This window comes from Paramisgurnus dabryanus, chromosome 21, assembly GCF_030506205.2.
Source record: "Paramisgurnus dabryanus chromosome 21, PD_genome_1.1, whole genome shotgun sequence".
Lineage (NCBI taxonomy): Eukaryota > Metazoa > Chordata > Actinopteri > Cypriniformes > Cobitidae > Paramisgurnus > Paramisgurnus dabryanus.
The window spans coordinates 8,151,918-8,176,578 of record NC_133357.1 but is presented as its reverse complement, the minus strand read 5'-3'; the positions used below and the strand labels follow the sequence as shown (position 1 = coordinate 8,176,578).

Sequence of the window (24,661 nt, the reverse complement as noted above, 5' to 3'; positions counted from 1 at the left end):
TCAACACACATCTTCATTCGGATATTAAAGCTATCCGCCTGGAGCAGGAAAGACAAGCGCCATGAAGGTGAAGTAAAAAAAATTCCTATTTAGTCTTGACTAACCATGCAATGGATTTATAACAAACACTGCAGTCCAAATCCCTAGATTCAGTTTTAGTCCAGTGTGATTTGTTAGAAATGCTTGTACACATTAATAATCAAAATCTTTCATAGGTGTTAAAAAAAAATAAACACATGTATTCGTGCAAGATGTTCTGTGACTTCTGTTAACATTTTAAAACAATGTACATTAGGTCTAATGTTTGCATATTTAAAGAAAGATTTAAGTATTTTGGTGTGTTTATCTGTGGAATCATGCCTGGAGCTATTTGTTATAGTTTATCTGACAGCTATTTTGTTTTTATTTTATTCATGTTAAACATGTGTCGGTGTTATAATTACGCAGTTTTCTGATGAGTGTCACAGTAATGTACATGTGGCAAAATGTACAGCTATAAGATAATACGTGTTTTAGTACATTTTGTTTATAGCTACATTTAAGCAGAGACAGTAAATGTTTTTTATGAACGCGATGACAGGGCCTCCTCACAAAGTTGCTTAGGGCCCACAGAAGGCCAGAATCGGCTAAAAAAACTTTGTCAGTGCCAGGATATCGTGTGACAGGACAGAAAACATCAGAAGAATCGTTCTTTTCTCTGGTGCACGTGTCCGATTCCAACTTACACAAAATCAAACTGAAACTAACAAGCTCCTGGTTAACAATTCATTTAACTTCTTTAAACGTATTTATACACCTCTAACTGTCAAATCACAGTCACAAACAGGCAGACGCTGATGACCTCTCCACTGGCCACAGATACAGGAACACATCAGGAAAAAGCATTAACCGACCTCTCTCACATCAGACTGGCAGTAACATCAATCTTTAAATCACTGTCTGACATCTCTACAGCAGGAAAAAATGCTTCTGACATCTTTGTCTGCCACTTTGCCAATCTGTGTTTCAACATCGGAGCGGTCAGAGGAGTCTAAATAAACATGAAACCACACAGCACACCTGCCACCAAAACATCCATCAGAGAAGAAAACCATAGACTGTAAAAAATATTGATGTTGTGTCTGTGACGTCACCCATAGGTTTGTGAAGCTCAAAGTTGGCCTGGTGTTGCCAACGCATAACCGAAAATGGGCAAAGAGGTGGAACATGGGTGGACCTGATGGGCCCGGTTGCAAAAACACACCCACTTAGCTCAACGGTAGTGAGTCTAGCGACAATTCACCCATCACTCAAGTGGCCACACCCCCTTAATTATGCAGAACTTTAAAGGGAGATTCCACTTTTTTGATAATATTTTTATTTTCCAGCTCCCCTAGAGTTAAACATTTGATTTTTACAGTTTTGGAATCTATTCAGCCGATCTCCGAGTCTGGCGCTAGCACCTTTAGCATAGCTCAGCACAATGCATTGAATCTGATTAGACCATTAGCATCACGCAAAAATAAATAACCAAAGAGTTTCAATATTTTTCCTATTTAAAACTTGACTCTTACATCGTGTACTAAGACCGACAGAAAATTTCTGTGAATGATTTTCTACGCATATTTGGCTAGGAACTATACTTTCATTCTGGCGTAATAATCAAGGACTTTGCTGCTGTAACATGGCTGCAGGCGGCACAATGATATTACACAGCAGTTGAAAAATAGTCCCCTCAGTGGTACCACCTGACTCAGAGATTGGCTGAATGGATTCCAAAACTGTAAAAATCAAATGTTTAACTCTAGGGGAGCTGGAATATGAGCATATTTAAAAAAAGTGGAATGTCCCTTTAAGGCTTAACATCATTTTAACGGATGACTTACAAAAAAATTCACCTCCCTCACAGTCATGAAGGGCAAAATTAGCTATATAGGCCAAAAACACTCTTTGCACCTGGCAGTAAACTTATTTATTTCTTCTGTGAAGTTGGGTTTTTAGGGATCCTAACTATGGGATTGACTGCCTTTTAGAGCCGGTCTCTAGTGGCCAGTCCATGAATTGCAGTTTAAGTCACTACCATGTCGGAATTACGAAAGAGACCGGAGGGTTTCCCCTTGGAGAAAACATCACAACAGGACAACTTTAGACGATGCCCTGCCCAAGACCTAACCCTAACCCTAACCCTGACTGATCATATCCTCTCACTTTCTCTTTCTCTCTCTCTTTTTAAAGGAAATATTTTTCAATAAAGAGTTAATCTCCCAATCTTTTATCCTGTACTTAAGTTTTGATGTTAAAAAACACCAGGACAGACAAAATGTTATAAATGTGCTGTTGCGAGGACTGCTGGTGTTTGTACATTGTAAAAATCCTAAAGCATTCAGCACTAACAGAGGAGAATCCGGCTTCCTAAAAGGTCACCAGACGCAGGATAAATCATGATTATCCAGTACAAATAATCTTAACCGTTAGATCAAAGCACACATGATGCTCAAACACTTCTGCTGTGCTTGTAAATTCCTCTTTTATTTGTGCACTGATGTTGAGACTCTTACTGTAAGTTATATGTACACATGCATGTGTGCAGGACTCACTCGGAGACCAGGAAAACCTCTGCTGCCAGTTCCTCCAACAGGACCCTAAAAATAGAAAAGCAAAGATGATTTATTATAAAAAAAATGCTTGACTTTTTAATTCTTCAGCAGCAATAAACTAATGATGGTGGAGACCCTGTACCTCATTTCCGTCCGGTCCAGGTGGTCCTCTCTCACCCGCCTCACCCACAACACCCTGTTAAAATACAAATGACTTTACAGCATCTTTCCACATCACTCTTTCATCTACTGAAGTGTTTAAATGCTCCGGGGCAACACCGTTCCATGATGCAATATTCCAGACACGCAGCGATCGGTGCGGCTCCTTTGAGTCTTAACCTGACTGTACTGAAGACATTCATGCCATCTGATGGGTGAATTCTAATAGTCTGAAACTATACGTGTGTTTTTCACAAATTTACAATTGGACAAGCTGAGCCAATGAGGCTTTTTTAAATGCATTAATGCGCTGATGCAGCGCTTAGATTCAATCTGCATGTTGCGTCGTTCAGACGCCGCCGGCCTTTGAATACTTTCCAGTGAGCTTTCATCCACTCAACATGTATCTGATGAATCACTCGCGCCTGTAGAAAACCGGCATACAGCCCGGAGAACACAGAAGACCTCTGTCATGATTTTAACAAGTTTGCACGTTTAAGGTTTTTCCGTGGTTTATCACAAACATTTCTTCTCAACTATCCTGAAAATCCTCCGGACTGATAAACATCTTACTGTACAATCATTTATAGTATTAAAGGTGTGTTTCAATGACACTTTCTCACATGTACATCACACAGGAACATTAAACCCCTAATGCATTTAAAAAAACACTTCACAGTCTTTATGTCTTATAGTTGCATAACAAATCATTCCTCAGTAATTCTCCTGAATAATGCAGCTGGTCGCCAGATGAGAAAATCTTTCTTTTACCCACAAGTAACTTCAAGATTTGGCAGTCTTACATACGCATCACTCATTTGCATAAAGACTCTTGATGAATGCTGAGAAAATGAGATCTCACCTGTCTTCCTTTAGGACCCTTGATTCCCGCAGGACCTGGAATTCCCTGGAACGCATGAAGAAGATCTAAAGTCACTAAACAACGCATCCCATCTGACATGCATGCATTATTCTGCACCGGGGGGCGCTATCAATCTGAACGCTGTTGTCTTCTACATTTTTAAGTCTATATTTAAGACGTTCAACTCATGTTTTGTGTCATTCAGTTTGGACTCTGCAGGTACAGCAAGTCTCCGTCCATCAGTGGCAACATTTTCGAATACACATCCAAAAAAGCAAAAGATGATTGTCTGACATAAGCATAAACTTTAACAATGTAAATCATTGTTACAAACTCCCAAATAGCTTGAAATTTTTAGGATTTGCATGTGAGACTCACTCTCTCTCCCTCCAATCCTGGTGGTCCTGCAACTCCTGGAGGTCCGATGAAGCCCTGACACATAAAACACAGACACAAGTTTATTCATCTAATGTCACTAAATCGACCTGATCATTCAATGAATGCATTTTAGTCAATAATACTTTATAAAAAATACATAAATCTGTGCCCATACATTTCTTTATGATGAGAGAGAGAGAGAAAGAGAAAGCTTTTGTTTGTCGTAGGGGGTGGAGCCTCAAACATCACATTCTTCTGTCTTGTTAAGTGAGATCAAATGTACTATCAGTCAAAGATGAAAGAAATCTCTCTCTCTTTCTCTCTCTCTCTCTCTCTCTCTGCTGTATTTGTACATTCCTATACACTGGCATTAATCCAGATGTTGAAAGCACTTGTGAAGCTGAAGCAGAATGCAACATGTCTTCTTTGAGTTTACTTATTCATACTCTGAGCTTTATTTTCATTTTTCCGACAGACATGCCAGTATATAGTGTATAAAGACCATGTAAAGTCATTTCAGAGAATTGTTTATAAATGTTAGAAATGTATTGCTGAAACACGTTACAAAGACGGTGAACTATGTAGTTCTGAATTGTGGAGTTACACTGTTTTACAGTTTTTCCACATTTCTCTGTTCAGGATTATTTGGGGTGGGGCTAAAATGGTGGCTTGATGATGCACTGGAGCCACCGAGCATGGCCCCGCCCCTAACACAATCATGAGCATCCACACAGGTTGCATGCGCTTTCCCACGAGTGGGCGTGGTTTCAGCAGTGACAGCAGACACCCCTAGCGTTTGAGAGCAGAGAATCCTGCCTGTTTTTCCAAGATTCTGATTTTGAACTTATTTTATTTATTAACAAGTCATTTAATATTGGACTTTACAAGGACTTTAACTCTTTCCCTGCCATTGACGAGTTATCTCGTCACTTAAAGTCGCCACGAAACTGAAGTAGTAGTAGCCTTATTTTCCACGTGGTGAGGTATATGCGAGTGAAACTGGCCTCTGAAATGAAATAAGGCAGGGCTGGATTTGAATTTGTCTATCGAGATCTGATTGGATCATTTGAAGTTGGGTCGTGTTGCTAATTGCTAATCCCAGCGATCTACTCCTGGGCACCGCCCACCTGCCATACCATATGACCGGAAGAAAAGAGAGATCGTTTTGAGGAGATTTGGGGATTTTGATTAAAGATTATGAGGGCACATGAATTTTATAAACATAATGAAGCTCACAGATAAGAAATTTGTACAAATTCCACAATATTCCAAAACAAATTATAGTTTTTCATTTTATTTTCATGGCGACTTTAAGAGAAAACATTTCTCTGCCACTGACGCTTTCCTGATGAGTTTTTATGGTATTCTATAATTCCATTTTTATCCACTAGATGGCGCACTTTCCCAGTTCATAAAAACTGAAGCAAAAATGAATTTAATTAATTTTAAACTCCATGTATGTTTTGATCTCTAACAAAATTCCTTTACAAAAATGCAGTGATGTCAGATTTTTGCTCACAATGTTGTATTTTTGAAGAAACCTAGCCTACTCATATTTAAGAGGTTATAAAAAGAGAACAAATGAAGATAGGATGAAACATTTTGTTTGCTTATATGTTTGTTTTATGGGTCTGTGCTTTCATTTGATATATTTGTATGTTTATAAATTTACAGAAGAACATTTTCCTGGAAGGCATCTTGTGAAAATCACAAAAAATGCTGGCAGGCAACTTTAAAAAAAAAGGCTGGCAGGGAATGAGTGAAGTATAAATTTAAAACAAGTGAAACTAAATTAATTGAAAACAGGGTTAAATTTCTAAAATGTGAATGAACAGTCGTCTTGTGAACTCAGATTTACTTTATACTGTACATGCTGCATCCTCAATAATCACTTTCTATCCTGTCATTGTTTGATGAAATCCCTTAAAAAAGCCATCATTCACATCCACAGTGTGTCAACAGACTCAGTGATGTATTTGATATTCACTTCAGTCACTCACTGAGCTACAGGGAACATTAGTTAATATTTCCAGTCACGTGACTTTCTACAGGTAATAACACTTAATTTGTATCCTTTTTAAAGCAATTAAAGTCATGTGTCTCAGTAAAAATTCTCAGTGAATAGCACAGATCTCAGGTCAGTCTAGACTCGATCTGCTCAGCATATTAACCCTGCACTCTCACACAGTTTTAACAGAAAACCAAGAGATGACACTCTACGTACATTGACACCTTTGGGTCCTGGGTTTCCCTCAGGTCCGGCCAAACCCTGTGCAAGAAAAACAATGTGATTACAAACATCAGACACAAAGAAAATCTCAGACAACTGGTTCTTCTAATGCAAAAATGATATTTTGCATTAAGGAAATGAAGGCTTTTTCTAAGAACATTAATGTTTTTGGCAATTACTTTTATAAGAATGAAGGATTTTATGTGTAAGATGCAAGTTATCAGATTTGATTAAAAACACTACTGACATTTAATTTAAACATTGCACGTGATCAAAGTGTGAAAACTTCATGTCAGTAATAAGATATCTGGTGCAGCGTAAAAGCTGAAGTAAATATTTTGATAAAGTAGACAAAACTAACATAACAGTACTCGGGTTACACTGGACATGTTCAGAATAGATTATTACCATACTACTCGTACTAGCAATGCAGTATGTGTACTTTAAACAGTGTGCACATTTATTTTAAGACTTGGTTGAATACTTTTCACCAAACTCTTTAAAAATATCAATAAATATACAATATAAACTTTGTATATTCATACTATTGCTCTTAAACATTCTTCAGATTTTAGGATCAGTTTTCCCAGTCAAGAAATGCCACAGATGAAATTCTAGTTGTTGCTTTTAGTGGATATTGGTCACTGCACCTGCCTGCCAGGGTAACCTGCCGCTCCAGCTACACCCGGCAGTCCTGGTAAACCCTGAGGAGAAGAGAGAAAAGTGAATGATGGATGAGAAGACCTGCCAGAGGATGAATAGAGACTCTATTGTTCTTTGTGTGCATCTCTCTCTCTCTCTCTCTCTCTCTCTCTCTCTCTCTCTCTCTCTCTCTCTCTCTCTCTCTCTCTCTCTCTCTCTCTCTCTCTCTCTCTATCATGAGCTGGACGGATCTGTTGGGTGACCCTGGCTGAAGTCCAGACGTCCGCTCCTCGACTCCTGGACTTCAGTGAGGATCATCTCTTCATCAGATGAGTGGATATAAAGACTGCTCTTTGTGACTTAATGAAACTTTCAGTGTATTAAGTTCCAGAACCTTCCGGTCTCAATTATTGAGGAGGTACAAAGGCACAACTCATAGATGTGTTTAATGCCATGTCAAACAAACTGGCCAAATGTGTGTTTGAATAGAAACACTGTATATGATGAAAAAAAAGGTGAAGTCACAAATGACTGGGGATATACTTTATAAAGTATTAAAGGTGCCAAAGTATGCATGGTAATAATCTGTTAAATTGTTCTCTGATATCTACATAGAAGGTATGTGACTTTAACAAGTGCAAAAATTATCCAGAAATATTTTTACATATCCAATTACATGTCCTTTGACTGAAATGGTCTAGTTTTGCCCTATTTGGAAGGGTCATGAATCTGATTGGCTGTTTCTCCTTCAGTAGCTCTGTGTGTGTGTAAACAGATCTTATGTTTGAGTCTGTATCAGATTTTGAGGAATAATCAATTGTTTGGAGATTGTTAATGGATGTTTATGAGTGGTATGTTTGTGTTTTTTTCAGTATGGACCTGCAAAATGTAACTGTAACGTCAATAGTAGAACTTCAGCCTAAACGCTAGCATATAGCATTAACTAGCATATAGCGCTAACTCAGCAGTTTTTAGGATTGTTACAACATTGCACTTAGTTTAATGTGTAATTTAATGTTGTGGTGTACATCTCGACTGTAACGTCACAGTTGGTGTTATGTTGAGATTGGTCTGTTTTCCAGCCACCTTTTGCATGCACAAGGTTTACATAAGAAGGAGGAAACAATGGTGTTTGAGGCTCATGATATGTCATTACCGAACTCTTATTATTCATCTATGCCTATAAATACAAAAAAAAATCGTGAACATTTTTCTTAAACACTAAATTAAAAAAAAATCTAGAAAAATGTGCTTACTCCATTGGCAGATTCTTTGCATTTTTTAATGCACAAAATCACTCAAATTTGATATTTTTGGTCTAAAAACTAGACTTATTTTCTTGGGTCGTTTTTCTCATCAAGAAAAAGCATCTTAATTTAAGAATTTTTTGATATTTTTACTTAAAACTAAACAAAAATACTACGAATTTTTTTCTTGAAATTTTTTAGTTTTGCTGTGTACTAACTTACGTTATCTTTTTGCTTTTTAAGCACAAATTAACTTAAATTTTATATATTTTTTGTCTAAAAACTAGAATTCTCATTAAGAAAATGTATCTAGATTTAATAATTTTTAGATATTTGTACTTTAAACAAGACAAAAATTCTAAGTAGGAAAGTCATTTTTTAACTATACAAATCAATTTAAACAATCTCACTCTTAAGCAGCTCAATGAAGCGTCTTTTTCTTAACCTAGATAACCTGCTAGGATAGTTGCCAGGGTATTCTGGGTGGTTAGCTATTGGCACAAATCTCAATGATTTCTGGCCTCTAAATATAGCTCAGATGTAGGTTTTTTCTTGCCCATTTTCTTGCCTGAAGGTGAAAAGTTAAGTGTCAAAGTTTTGTACAGTACTTAATCTATCAGCTGTTATTTATAAGTGCTATCAAAGTCAAAACGGCTCCCACAATTCAAGCAGTAGCCCCTTACATTCACCAAGAGTGTTTCTTGTGTTTACCTGTTCTCCGGGCAGACCTGCTGGTCCTGGATAGCCTTTGAGTCCCTGCGAGTGAAAAAAAGAAAAGCACGTTATGTCTACAAGCGGGGAGAGAGATTGAATCTAGATGTGCAGTCTTGCATCTTTTCCATGTTTTGAGGATTTGTTGTGTAAACTTCAAGTGGTCTCAGATAAGACGAACACAGACGAACAGCGTTTAGGAATTTCCTCAGACCTGTCAGACGTCTTTAAAGTGTTCACTGTCTGACAGCTTCAGCAAGACGTCATGAAAGAAAGACAAGTCACAACAGTGAGACAGGGAGGGTCGAAGAACGGCTCAGCGGAAAACATTTCAATGCAAAGGATTGGCGATGTTCTGGTGCAAAAAGTGCATGTGTGAATCACTTCTATAAATCCTTCTCTATAACATAATTAAATATTTTTTTATAAGTACATGTTTGAATTGAGGGAGGTACCGACAGCTGTTTGCCAGCAGGTGGCGCTGTGTGCTGGATAGAAAGGGCAGAAAATCTGCATGGTGCAACTTGGTTTGAAAAATTACAGATCCGAAGGTCAAAGGTCACAGTGATTTACACCCAACTCAGTCTCGACCTGCAAGAGTCCTTCTGTCAGCAAACTTAAGTTTAAACTGATTTTTTATGTTAAGTGCAATCGGGATCAAAGATGACATCACAACCATGTGGTAAAAGTCAACATGAAATGAAAAAAGACAAAAAAAAGCTATTTAGGAAAATCCCAATGAGGTCTGACTCTACTCTCATACATTTCATCATTTAATTCATTACTGACGGAGAAAATCTAGTGCTGCCATACATCAATTCCTACTTCAATGAATACAGCAGAAAACAATCAGAATGCTGTTTATACCGACATTAAAGAACTTGACTGGTATGCATTACCAAAACCATTTGCAAAATAATTGAAGATTAAAGACAAAAACTAGAAAAACCTCACAACTGTATACAACATGAAGCTGGTGGTGTTTGGAGTCAAGTGACGTTTGTTAATGTTTGATCTCAAAGTCAAGCCATGATCCACCATCTCAAACAAAAACTTCTGCTTTCTGATCAATTTCCAGGTTTTGACGCCCGACCTTTCGAAAACTAAATCCACTGCTCTTATAAAACAAAAGTTTTGTCCTAAACTCCTGGAAAAACAATCTTAACTGTTCTTCTGAGATGATTTTAAGCAATATTACCAGACCATTGTCAAACAAACACTGACCTACAATAATCCCCAGACATCAATCCTTAGGTACTGTAGGATTTAACAGCTTTCACGACTGAATGAGTTTGCAGATATTCACCATAAAAGCATCATTTAAGAGAGACACAATATTTCTATCGGCCATCTGTCCACAAAAACACAAACTAAAGTCATTCTTCTTCACAAGACACATATCACTGGCTTTACACTTTCTGCCAAAATAACATCAGATGTTTTTTGCATAACACTGCTGAAATACTATTCTTTACAAGTAACTGATGAGCAAATGTTTTCATAGAAGAAAATCCAACAAAAATAAATCTTTAAAAGCAGCAGCATATGAGATATTTGTCTTTGGTTGTGTCCTTTAAAATGCAAATGAGCTGAACTCTGCACTAAATGGCAGTGCTGTGGTTGGATAGTGCAGATTAAGGGGTGGTATTAATATAATAAGATCCCCTTCTGACATCACAAAGGGAGCCAAATTTCACTGACCTATTTTTTCCAAATCTGTATACAGCTCAGTCTCACGAAATTTCGTTATATAGTTTTTTGATTCTTTTTTCGTGATATTATCACGAATTTTCGTGTTTTTTCGTGATAGTATAACGAATTCCTGTTTTCGTGTGATTATCACGTATTGGTTTTGTCCTATTTTCAAACCATTGTCACTTTGGTTTAGGGTTAGATTTACATAAAATGACATCCCTACCCAAACCCTAACCTTAACGCCAGGAGAAATATAAAAAAATAAATCAGAAAAAATAGTATAAACCAATGTATAAAGTGACATTCTAATGCAAGCACCAAATCTAACCCTAAACCGAAGCGACAATAGTTTGAAAATAGGAAAAACCAGTTGAGTAACCAATACGTGATAATCACACGAAAACAGAAATTCATTAAACAATCACGATAAAACGCGATAATATAATTCGTGATAATATAATTCATGATAATATAACGAAAAAAAGAATCAAAAAATTACATGACTTTATCAGGAAACCTTGTGACACTGGGTAGCTGTATCACGAAATTATGTACCTATCAGGGCCGGCGTCATGGGGGGGCATTCGCGGGCAGTGCCCCCCCGAACAGGTTGTTGTGCCCCCCCTACAAAGTTTTTATTCATTTAATATATATCAAGAATAATTAAAATAAATTAAACATTGAATGTTTCATGACTTGTAATGTAATCAAATGATGAAAATATAGTTGATATATGTTTTCTTTAATTAAAATAGACCAGTTTCTCTGATTGGATGTATTGCCGCGTCTCACCCGTTACGTCTTTAGCATATTTGTGACTTGATACTAGCAACGTGTTTTTTCGCGGCATTTTATGGATTGTGTAAAATATGAATATTAGAACATTTAGAACGAATCAGCACCGCCTGCTTCATCTGACTTCATGCAAACCCAGACTGGCTCAAACTCAGAGATTAGAGGTCGAGGTGGAATTTACAAATCTACAGGACACTGTTTTAAGGAAGTTTAATGTTCTTACACGCCGTCTTCAGCTATTTTAAAGGTAAGTTAGCGTTGTTTTAAATTACGTAAGCTTAAATGTGAAGTGTGGCTATAGACCGTTAACAGCATTACGACTTGATTATGGTAAAGCGGCTTTTTTAAAGCCAGGACGCGGTGTGCGCTGTGCCCATTCATTTCAATGGCTTGCGCCGCGCGAGGGCGGTTTGTTGTTGCGTCGAGCGCGAGCGCAGCGGAGCTCAGCTTGCGCTCACACCGCGGTCGAAGTTCAGTAGTTTTGCGCATAGTTTGTGGTCTTTTGCACTTTATACGGGAAATGAGCTGACAGTCTGTACCAGTTGTATGAGTGTGTGCTTGCTGTATTTGTTGTTTTAATGTCTTGTTTCTGCAAGTTATTGTTGCTATTGCGTGCCCCCCGTTGGAAGCCGAGTGCCCCCCTGTTAGTTATGGTCTGGCGCCGGCTCTGGTACCTATAGTCACGTAAATTTGTGAGTCTTTTCCATGACCCTGACATGTTTTTCCACCTTTTTGCGTGAATATGTCACGTATTTCTGTTTACGTGTCACTGTGACGTATTTGTTACTCAACTGTTTTGTCCTATTTCCAAATCATTGTCACTTCGGTTTAGAGTTAGATTTGGTGTTTGTGTTATTATGTCACTTTAAGTATTGGTTTATACCTTTTTTTCATTATTTGTTTTTTATATTTTATGATTTTTATACCATTGTCACCAGGCATTAGGGTTAGAGTTGGGTAAGGATGTAATTTTATGTAAATCTAACCTTAAACCGAAGCGACAATGGTAAGAAAATAGGAAAAAACAGTTGAGTAACAAATATGTGACAATGACACGTAAACAGAAATACGTTACATGGTCACGCAAAAAGGCGGAAAACGTGTCAGTGTCACGGAAAAGACTCACAATTTTACTTAACTAGGTACGTAATTTTGTGTTACTGCGTTGATTTTTTCACATGCTTGCAGAGACCCAAGGTTACTGAGTTGATCTTTTTCACATTATCTAGGTTCAGGGTTCCCACACCTTAGTTAACTTCAAATTCAAGGACCTTTCAAGGACTTTCCAGGTCCAATACCCTCAAATTCAAGGACTAAATGTGGGGACACATTTCAAGTGAGAGCAAGATTACATTGTGTTACCTTTTAAGATACATTGTTACAGTTCCCTTTCGAGGGAACTCGCGCTGCGTCACTACGGTGACACTTTGGGGACGCCTCCAATGCTAAGTGCGTCTGAATGTGTATATCAAATACAACCAATGGTGAGGCTTAACGACAAAAACAGGAAATAAATTGCTATCTGAAATATTGCCAAAGACGGCGTTACAGGGACGCAGGAAGTATGTCAAGGGAGATGCAGCGTCTCGTTCCCTTCTCAGGGAACAACAGTTAAATACGTAACCCGAGACGTTTTCATGTGTCAAACACAACTATGCAAAAAAGCATTTTGGTATGAATCAACATTCACATACAGAAGATATAAGCATTTAAAGCTAAAAGTTTAGCACGTGTGCTTAAAAATTCTAGAATTTATGATATTATCCTACACTACACAGGGAATAATATGGATTTTTTTCCAGAAAACTTCTTGCATAAAATAGATTCAAGCACTTTCAATGACCTGTATCTATGTATGTATATTTTCAAAAACTTCCCAGGGCCTTGAATGTTTTAACAAACTTTCAAAGGATTTCAAGAACCCGTGGGAACCCTGTAGGTTGATAGAAGCATTGGGGACCCAATTATACCACTTAAACATGGAAAAAGTCAGATTTTCATAACATGTCCCCTTTAATGTCTTATGCACTGTTGCTCATTTAATGAAAAACAAGCAAAACACAGAAACTCTGTTACTTCAACTTCATCACAATAAGGCAGAACAACATTGATCTCAAAACTGCGTCCAAGTTACCCGACTTAAAACTTGCACCAGTTCTCTTAAAGATACACATCGACGTATCCTGAAAGCGAAACCCCTCGAAAGACCTTTCCTCTTATGATGACCCTTGACCTCTGGAGGTTCTCAGGTTCTAACAGGAACTGCAGGCGGGTGACGCCGCCCCGTGGGCTTTAGGAACAGATCTTCACCTGACTCACACACCACACAGAATCTTTATTTTGATCTGTAATCCAATCCAGTCAACACCGACAGTGGTGCTACAGTATGTTGAATATACTCGACTCGCCATTACCAATGCGTGAGCCACAATGCCACCACAAACAGACGATAACTCAGTTTCACGTTAGAGAACCCATAGACGGTCAACATACCTTCAGACCTTGTTCACCCTTAGGACCCTCTGGACCTGATCGACCTCGGTCACCCTGAAACAGGACAGAAAAGAAACATGAACTCTGCTTTCTGTGGTTCTTGACTGGATGAGGAATAAAGAAATAAATGAAATGTACTTTTCTCTGCTATCGTATATTTCAATGAGAGAACAGAAAGTTAGGGGAGGAGAGAGATTTGTAAATCATTCACCTGATCGCCCGCTGGCGCCTGACCTGGAGACAATCCAGGATCTCCTTTTGCTCCCTGAGAAATAAACAAGTGTTGCCAAATTAGATTTATTTTCATGTCAATTTATTCCATAATAGGAGCTGTCAAAATATCTCAGTGAATGATGATGATGAGTTTAGTTGCCACTGGGCAGGAAAACCTGACGTGGAAGCCAAACCCTGAAGATCAAATGTGAAGCTCATGATAGATTCAATCACTTTCTCCTATTTACTGATAAGCATTGCTTCTGACAAATACAGACATGATCGACAGAGATTTTGAAATGTTTAAGATGTTTTCAGAGGTTCATTTAAACTATAGCAGGGCAATTAATCGTTTTTAATTTTCCATTTCAATTTTTGATTCAAACGATTACAAAAACAAGATAATCGAGGTAAAGCAATTATTGTGCAATTAAAATATAAATTGTGTGCTGCTGGACCGATGTGTTTGTAAGGCATCACTGCTTTGACACGTGTAGTCTATTTCAACACTACTTGATAAAAAGGTTAAATAAATGCATGTTTTTAAAGTCACCGAGTAATCGTGTTAAATAAAATAAACACCTGCAGTTTCACCTGTTTACATACTCAAACTTGTCAAAAAAATAAAAACTGAATACATTTCACCATTAATTCACTTTACATAACATAAATGTAAACGTCAAAATATGTGTCTGTTGCGTCATGTAAACCATGTGCATCACGTGTTTTTTTTTCAAAATAAGTCCCTGCTGCACACGCGTCAAAACCGTTTATAAAAAAAGAGATGCTCATGTTCACAAAATATACGCAAGACACTCACTTAACAATAAACTCTGATTACGCATGAGATTATGCAAGTATCTAGCAAACGTTATCATAAACCCTTTAGACGCGTCTCTGCGGCAGGCATTTATTTTGACAAGACACGTGATGCACATAGGATCTCTCAACGAGCAGGACACATATTTTGAAATTACGAACCACACACGAGGGGCTACATACATGATGTGAGGAACTTCACATCAAGCGCCCTCAAAAAACAAGTCACCGTCCGCCACTGCGATTCAGTATCGATTATCTCAGCCGGCAATGCAATATTTGCAAAAAAAACATCAAATGTTTCTTCGTTGCAATTACGATTCGATTAATTTATCGATACTTTAATATTATATGCCTAGATAAAACAGTTAGACTTTTAATAACTCGTGAATGCAACCAAAATTTATAACATGTACATTTAATTAAACTCCTTAAAAAAAAGCCACAATCTCTGTCCCAATTCATGGTATTACTAATGTGTCATTGCATTAATTTTTCTCTTAATGCATTTCAATAAAAGCATGCAAATGGAAGTTTCTTGCATGCAAATGAACCGTGGCTAAAAACTGTTACTTAAAAAGTATATTACTATTATTTATTATAATGCTAATTGTGTTAAATTTAAAATAGTTTATAAAGGTGTAAAAAGTCTCTGGATGCCTGTTTTTAGTATTATACAGTTAAAAGTGATGGTGTCAAACACACACGCTTAAACCAAGGGGTGTAACAATACATCTATGTGGATCAATGCATCGATTCAATTTCTAACAAATAATTCCCTGACGTAATGTCCATCTATGCATTTCTGCCAAAGCGCATATTTTCATTTTTTTTCAAGTGCTAGTGTCGGCAAGTGAATGCAATGCAGCGGTTCTAGCAGCAAAAACGCAGCGAAAGATGGAGAAGACGCTGTGACTGCTATTGGATGCAAATTGTGGGTTTGGAAATATTTTGTATACGGAAAATGGATATATACTTTATATACAGTATTTATTCACGGTTCATTTGCATGTAAGAAATTTCCATTTGCATGCTTTTATTGAAATGCATTTATAGAAAAATATCATGCAATGACACTTTAATAATACCATGAATGGTTCTTTTAAGAAGTGAAGTAAAAGTTAAAGATCTCCACGGATGTCAACAGAAGTCTATGACTCATCTGTGGGATGCACTGGTGCATTGAGATGCAGCGCAGTTTCTATGATTTCCATTGTGTCTGGACCCCAGTGATGTTATCTGGGTGGAAACGCAGCGATCGACCCCATCACCCACTCGGGTTAAATCTGAAGAAAGATGAGTAACTTTCTCCTTAACAGACCTGACCTGACACATCACAACAAAAGTACATGTTTATGAAATAATCACAAATGAGATTTCTTTAAAACATTAGCAATGTTTTTGGTCCATTTGCCTAAAATAGAAAGATCAAACCAAAATGAGTACACTTTTTATGTCTGTAAAATTCTGTCTAAAGTTTCATAACTAATAATGAAACCAATGATTGATCTTATTTTCACTCATCCAATTTTGAATTAATGGAGTCAAACATCTCAGACAGCAATGAAAATTAAAAGATGTGAAAGACATCAAAAATCTTAACTGATATCAAATTCAGATTTCTCAATGTGAACTCTCCAAAAACCAAATTATCTCTCCTTTGCAATCCTTTAATTTTTTGCATAAGTGCAGGGACAATGTAATGTAACAGACTGAGCATGCATGGCACTACTGAACGTAATAAAGTCATGGACTGAATTCTCAGCAATGTACAGCACTGTCTACAGCAAGCGTCTACCAGATGTATAAATATAGATATCAGAGCTCATGACCTTTACAATGATCAAAAACAACCTCAGACCAATAAACATTTCATCTGGTAAACATCAGGGAAATCAGTTTACTGTAATACACCAACACTTCCTCTCTTATGGAAGCAATCAGACGTCTGCTGCGATATGAAGATCACACGAGAGCAAACCAACTAACTAACCACAAACTAATGCTGTGCTATTCTCCATCACCCAGCAGATAATATACCATATTAATGGTTAAATGCTTTATTCTGATTGGTTGAGAAATTATGCACAGGTATGCATTTTTAGATGAACGCAGACCTGACCTGTCAAAATTCTTAAAATAACCACCAGAGCCATTTTTGAAGTAACTGTGGAGGAATAAATGACTTCGGTCCTTCACTACAAAAAAATGACTTTCTTATTTTGTCTGGTTTTCCAGTAAAAACATTTAAGAATTCTTAAATTGAGATACATTTACTTGATAAGCACAGCTGCTTAAGATTTTAAGTCTTGTTTATTAAACCAAATGATGTAAAGGTTCAACTGCAAAAAATGATTTTCAATAAAAAAATTCTTAGTATTTTTGTCTTGTTTACAGTAAAAATATTTAAAAATTCTTAAATTAAGATGCTTTTTCTTGATGAGCAAAAAATAAGTTTTTAGACCAACAATATCAAATTTAAGTGATTTGTGCATAAAACAAGCAAAAAAAATCTGCCAATGGGGTAAGCAAAAAAATCTTGAACATTTTTCTTAAACACTAAATTCAAGAAAAAGTCAAGAAAAATTTGTTTACCCTATTGGCAGATTTTTTTGCTTGTTTTATGCACAAATCACCTAAATTTGATCTTTCTGGTCTTAAAACTAGACTTATTTTCTTGGGTTGTTTGCTCATCAAGAAAAAGCATCTTCATTTAAGAATTTTTAGATATTTTTACTAAAAAAAACAAGACAAAATACTAAGAAAATGTTTTCTTGAAAATCAGTTTTTGCAGTGTATACTTAAAACACATAAAAATATCTGCCAGTGGGGTAAGAAATATAAACTTAAATTGAGTTTATTGAATTAAGTTAAAACTCGAATTATGTTGATATATCTTGCCCCACTGGCAGATATTTTTACTTGTTTTAAGTATAAACCTCTTTATTCTTATCATTTAGTTCAATAAACAAGACTTAATATCTTAAGCCACTTTGCTTACCAAGTAATTGTAGCTCAATGTAAGAATATTCAGATATTTAATTTTATACTAAAAAACAAGACAAACGTTTAAGACATAAAATTTTGCAGTGTTTGAATTATGTGAAAATAACGTACTTCTATAGTGTAACTCTGCTTCGTGTCATGGCACATTACCACCTTGGTTGTGCATTATTTTTAATTAATTTAATGGCCCATCATCAATTAATCCTTACATATCTACTGTATCTGTCTTTCTGTCTGTTTGTTTTGCATGTGAACAGAAGGAACGTGAGTGTATGTAATGGAATAAAGAGATTCAGTCTTTCCAGCAATGGAAAAAAGGTCACACAAAGTCTGTCTTATCATGCATGCGTGTGTAGCCTCCGGGTCTGATAATTATAGTGTTTAGAAAGAGACGTGACGGAGAGAACATATACTGTATATATATATATATATATATATATATATATATATATATATATATATATTAAGACAGCAGATACATCTCTTTCTCTTTTCTCATAGGTGATGAAATGGAAAATAACACTGTCTTTTTTGTAGATATTGAACAGTATGTTCAGTTACACAATCAATTGTTTGTTAAACAAGGACAATCTACAGATTATGAATCAATATATCCCAAATGAGAATAAACTAGTGGACAACACAACACCTATTATAACACTTAAGCCTCCTCGCTTCTCAGCTTTAATTCATTTTTATTACACATATGTAATTTATTTCATATGAATGACCGTCATTACATCCAAACTTCTGCTTTTCTTTTCAAACAAATGATACAAGGACATTTAACAGTAAACCTCACAGTCGTACAATAAAACTACTTTGTAGCACTATTGCATTAAATATATCAATGTAACATAAAATATTGACCTTATAAAGATATACACATCACATTCAGTTATTTTGAGTGAAGTGTTACCTGCAAAGCTGTTGTTAAGAGACTCAGTGTGAATGATGGCTGTGTTTTGTTTCAAGTGAAATGAAATCCATCTGTCTATCAGCCCTATAATAAACCTCTAAACCTCTTTATATTTCCATCTTTTGACCCACAGCTCATTCACACATATATGTCCTCAGTTAATAGGCCATTAATGTTACACCACATCATTTCAGTAGTTTAAGCCGTCAGTCACACGCAAAGCTCCCGGGGTACTTTCAAAGTTCACAATAAAAACTTTCCATCCACAACCAACTGTCACAGCATAACAAATGTTTATTACAAAGAAGAAATATTTATGCTTTGAATGTTGGCGAGTTTGGACAGGAAGAACGGTTCTGAATGAATGCCAATGAAATCACGCAACAGCAGTCTGTCTACAGCAGGATCTCCCCAATGAAACAGAGAGGAAAACATACAAAAAGACAGAAACAGTGACTCACCTTGAGTCCAGGTAAACCAGGCAGCCCGGGATTCCCATGAGGACCAGGAGGACCCTAAAGAAAAGAGAGAGAGAGAGAGAGAGAGAGAGAGAGAGAGAGAGAGAGAGAGAGAGAGAGAGAGAGAGACATCAGCTACAGATGTACAGAATAACTGTTGTTCTGGTACACAAGTTTATTTCACAAACTACTGTATAATATTCATGTGATGAGTGATTGCTGATTAATGAAATAGATCATATAATAATAATAATCATTTAATATTTATGATAAATTTATTACAAATAGAAAATGAACCTGATAAACAGGCATGAGATGTAAATTTAAAATCAGTTCCTACTTCGCTCAGGCTGTCCGTATTAACAAATCTGCATTAAACAAGAAAAATAGTGGTAACACTTTACAATAGGGCTTTATAATATTTGTTAAGATAAGTCAATAATGCATTAGTTAATATGAGCTAACAATACTTCTACAGCATTTATTCATCTTTGTTCATGTTAACCTTAGGTTTTTACTAATAGATTTATAAAATCAAAAGTTGTAACTGTTAATTTAATTTAATGCACCATGAACTAACATGAACAAACATTAATAAATGCTGATTTATTATATTGCTCATTGTTAGTTCATGTTAGCTAATACATTTGATATATGGGTCAGTGACAAAAAAATGGTTTGGCAAGATGAGAAATTAATTTGTTTTAAACTTGTTTTTAAAGCATGCTTCAGGTTTATTTCAATGCACAGTGTATTTATGTTAATTTTATGCAATAAAAAATTACATTTGCACCACTTCAATGAAAGTTAAGACTGAATGGACCTGTAAATGTGTAACCACCAATTGCGCTAAAGAATGAGAAATATTAAATATTTTATCCACCTTGATGGCATGTAAGCGTAATCATAAAAAATTAAATAGCATTTTATTTGTTATTTCTAAATGTAATTTAATGCATTTTTGTAATATTGTCTTGATGCTGAAAACAGCTCTGTTAGCTAAACAATCTTTGACAAATGGAGTAAAAATGTATGTAAAAAAAATTACACTAAACTAGATGATTATATTTTATTCCACATATTTTATGAATATATTTATATTTTAATTTCAAATAATACTAGTTACACCAATTGACACAAACTGGTTACACCACATTGACATTTTTTTGCAATTATCCCCCAAATATTCTTTTAAAATAAAATAAAACAGAAATTTTAGACTTAGTCCTCAAAAAAGAGAATGTATGCAAGAAATCTGCACATTTATTTTGAAATTTTAACCCTTTTACATTTAATTTATCCATACGGACACAAAATAAGTAACGTCACGTCATTGACCCATATGCCACATATGTTATATGGCTTTATTCACACATTGAAGCCATTTTAGGATAAATACATACATAACACTTTCGATGGTCATCAAAAGTGTGATAAATATTCAGCTTATATTGAATATTAAAGCAATAATGCCAATGAATCTGAGGGTTATATATAATAAAATGATATTGCTAAACATTCCCTCACCAAGTAATGTAGTTCTTCAGAAACAATTAATCAAAACTCTTCACATCATTCGTACACACATGAGCTTTTCAATAGTTAGGGCGGATGTATCACATGCTATTGATCAGGGGTTTCCAAACTTAAATAGTTATAATCTATCCCGGGACCAACCAACATAAACATAACCATTTTAATGGAAATCATCATTTTTTCTTTTAAAATGTAGTAGTTTTTATTTTTGTCATTTTATTAACGCAATATCAAAATCCCTTATGGTATATCATATAAAAATCATTCTCATTGCTTGTCATTAGTTGGACTAAACTGTTTTTATTTACCCGCTACACCTTTTCCCACTGTGGGCCCCGACCCATAGTTTAAAACCCCTGCTATGGATGACATGTATGAACTCTATCTAATTCAGACATCTGTTGATGGCTGACAGAGAGGGACAGAAGTTATTGACACAAACAGAAAGGGATCTTACTCGTGGTCCTCTCTTTCCAGGCGGTCCAGGTAAACCTGGTAGACCAGGAGGACCCTGTAGAGAAAAACAGATGAGAAAAAAATGAGACATTAGTGAATAAACATCAAAGACATCACAGACAGACAGAGAGCAAACAAAACCTTGTGCATGTAAATCCTACTTTATCAAAGAGACGCTTGCCGATCAAACAAGAACAACATGTCAAAATAGTAAAAACACAGAGATTATAAAGACATCATCTCATGTGGCTTAGTGGTTAAAGAGTTGATATTAACTAGAGCTGATGGGATATACTGTATAAAAACTGTATTATGGATAATAACCTGGATTATCCAAATGGTTGTTTATATGAGCAAGTTTTCATTTTTAACAAAAAATATAAAGATAGTAGTGATATAAGACTTTGATCAAACATTTCATCTCTACAATTATAAAATGTCAATAGACTCTGAAGATATACAATGATCAAACCTCACAACAGAAGCAATATCATACATCATCTCATGTGCACAATGACAAAACAGATGATGAAAAACTGAAGAATAATAAAACAGACACAGAACATGCACTCAGTGATGTTTTAGTTGTTCATACAGCTGTTAGTCAACATCCTAACCCTGTGTTCATCATCTGTGTCCCCACACAATCATAATCTGTCCTGTAGAAACACATAAAGAGATCTGGGATCCATCTGTCATTCTTGTTTTTATCATTTCATTTGTTTTAGCTTTGCTGCTCATAAGTTTTGTTCAGATCTGTAAACTAATACACACATATAAAAGTGTCATATAGTATTGAACATCTGATAAAGTTTTAATGGGTAAATGTTCAGTTTATTCACATGCTATATTTATTATGATTTTCAAAGGTGTTCTGTACTCACACATGTTCATTTCATGCAAATACTGAATGTTTGCTTCGTCATGCAAACTGTGATTCGAATGGCCCAAAACTGAATGGTAATAATGGGATAAGGTTCAGATCGGATCAACATCAAATGTGTTTCTGTCCATAACCAGCTGCTGACAAACTCTAGATGGAGTAAGACAATGATCCATTTAAATTTGACAAACACCTTAATCCCAAAGTGCCACAGTCCATCACAATCTATTCATCAGTGTGTTTGTTCCTGGCGGTTGAATCCTTGACCATTGGCACTGCTAACACAATGCTCTACTAGCTGAGCTACAAGAAGCCAAGAACACCCATGGCAGTTAATGCAACATTATGTGAACAACATGCTGGTATATTCAAACCACAGTGATGTAAACAGACTGAAGTGACACCTGAAACCTTAACATATGTGTGTGACAGTAATGAGGACAGATCTTATTTCATCACATCCCATCCCATCACCTCATTTTATCATCCTATCCCATCCCTAAACATGTGTATGTGACAGTAATGAGGACAGATCTTATTTCATCTCATCCTATCCCGTCCCATCATCTTATCCCATCATCCTATCCCATCCAATCATCTCATCCCATCAAATCATATCCCATCTTATCATCCCAACCCATCTTATCCAATCCTGTTGTATCCCATCCCATCATATCCCATCTCATCATCCCATCATCTAATTTTATCATCCTATCCCATACCATCATCTCATTCCATCACGTCATTACCCATCTTATCATCGCATCCCATCCCTTCATATCCCATCTCATCATCCTATCCTACTCCAACCCATCTTATCCCATCCCATCATATCACATGCCATCACCATATTCTATCATCCCATCCCATCATCTCATCCCATCATCCTTTACCATCCCATCATTTCCCATCTCACTCATCACCTCATTTTATCCTCATATCCCATCCCATCATCCTATCCCATCCCATCTCATCCCATCATCTCATTTTGTCGTCCTATCTCATCCCTCAACATGTGTATGTGACAGTAATGAGGACACATCCCATCACATCCCATCATCCCATCTCATCTCATTTTATCATCCTATCTCATCATCTCATACCATCATCCTATCCCACTCTCATCCCATCCCATTATATCCCATCTCATCATCCCATCCAAACATAACCCATTCTATTCTATCCCATCCAATCCCATCATCTCATCCTATCCCATCATATCCCATCATCTCATCCCATCCCTTCATATCCCATCTCATCATCCTATCCTACTCCAACCCATCTTATCCCATCCCATCATATCACATGCCATCACCATATTCTATCATCCCATCCCATCATCTCATCCCATCATCCTTTACCATCCCATCATTTCCCATCTCACTCATCACCTCATTTTATCCTCATATCCCATCCCATCATCCTATCCCATCCCATCTCATCCCATCATCTCATTTTGTCGTCCTATCTCATCCCTCAACATGTGTATGTGACAGTAATGAGGACACATCCCATCACATCCCATCATCCCATCTCATCTCATTTTATCATCCTATCTCATCATCTCATACCATCATCCTATCCCACTCTCATCCCATCCCATTATATCCCATCTCATCATCCCATCCAATCTTATCCCATTCTATTCTATCCCATCCAATCCCATCATCTCATCCTATCCCATCATCTCATCCTATCCCATCATATCCCATCTCATCATCCTATCCCATCCCATCATCCTATCCCAACATATCCCATCTCATCATCCCATCATCTAATTCTATCATCCTATCCCATCCCATCCTGTCATATTCCATCTCATCATCCCATCCCATCACCCTATCCCATCATATCCAATCTCATCCCGTGATCGCATTTTATCATCCTATCCCATTCCATCATATCCAATCTCATCATCCAATCCTATTCCATCCCATCCCATTTTATCCTATCCCATCCCATCACCTTATTTTATCATCCCATCATCTCATCCCATCCCACCCATCACCTCATTTTATCATCCTATCCCATCCCATAATATCCCATCTCATTCCATCCCATCATCTTATCTCTTTATGCAGAAGGCAAAACTCTGAATGAGAGTAAAGTTCTAAAATAAAGCATCTAAAAAGTGCCTGCACTCTGTATGAATAGATAAAAAAAATTATGAGCTATAAGTTGTAAAACACACTACAGATTATGTAATAATTATATTACATTTGAAACCAATTAATAAAATAAGTCAAAATAATTTCAGCTTTTCAAAGCTTTGAAACTATAAAACTTATGAATCATTTAAACTCCACTTTCTATTTGTTTTCTATTAAATAAAGACATAATAACTCTGAACTAGTAGTGTGTGATTATGTAATAATGGTGACAGGTCTGTGTTACAGGAATCTGTCAGGTGAGCGAGACAAAATCCCTCCACATTAACAAAGTCTCATAGGTCACCTTAGTAATGCTCTCCTTATGTATTATCTGCTTATTGTGTGTAGCAGAACATCTGGAACAGAAGTTAGCTGAGCGTAATCTATCAGAGAAGATGAAATGTTTCAGGTCCTGCAGCATTTATTACTTTAA

General features: G+C 36.4%; 1 protein-coding gene across 1 annotated transcript in view; it reads right to left on the bottom strand.

Annotated features, from left to right (window-relative positions):
• Positions 1-24,661, bottom strand: part of LOC135750231 (uncharacterized) — a 98,234-nt gene that overhangs the window by 52,058 nt on the left and 21,515 nt on the right. Inside the window, exons 4-14 of the mRNA XM_065269009.2 lie at positions 21,197-21,250; positions 19,207-19,260; positions 14,000-14,053; positions 13,789-13,842; positions 8,806-8,850; positions 6,856-6,909; positions 6,200-6,244; positions 3,976-4,029; positions 3,598-3,642; positions 2,719-2,772; positions 2,577-2,621 (exon numbers count right to left, since the gene is read on the bottom strand). Coding sequence (XP_065125081.1) covers positions 2,577-2,621; positions 2,719-2,772; positions 3,598-3,642; positions 3,976-4,029; positions 6,200-6,244; positions 6,856-6,909; positions 8,806-8,850; positions 13,789-13,842; positions 14,000-14,053; positions 19,207-19,260; positions 21,197-21,250 — 558 coding nt within the window. The remainder of the gene's footprint in view (positions 1-2,576; positions 2,622-2,718; positions 2,773-3,597; positions 3,643-3,975; positions 4,030-6,199; positions 6,245-6,855; positions 6,910-8,805; positions 8,851-13,788; positions 13,843-13,999; positions 14,054-19,206; positions 19,261-21,196; positions 21,251-24,661) is intronic.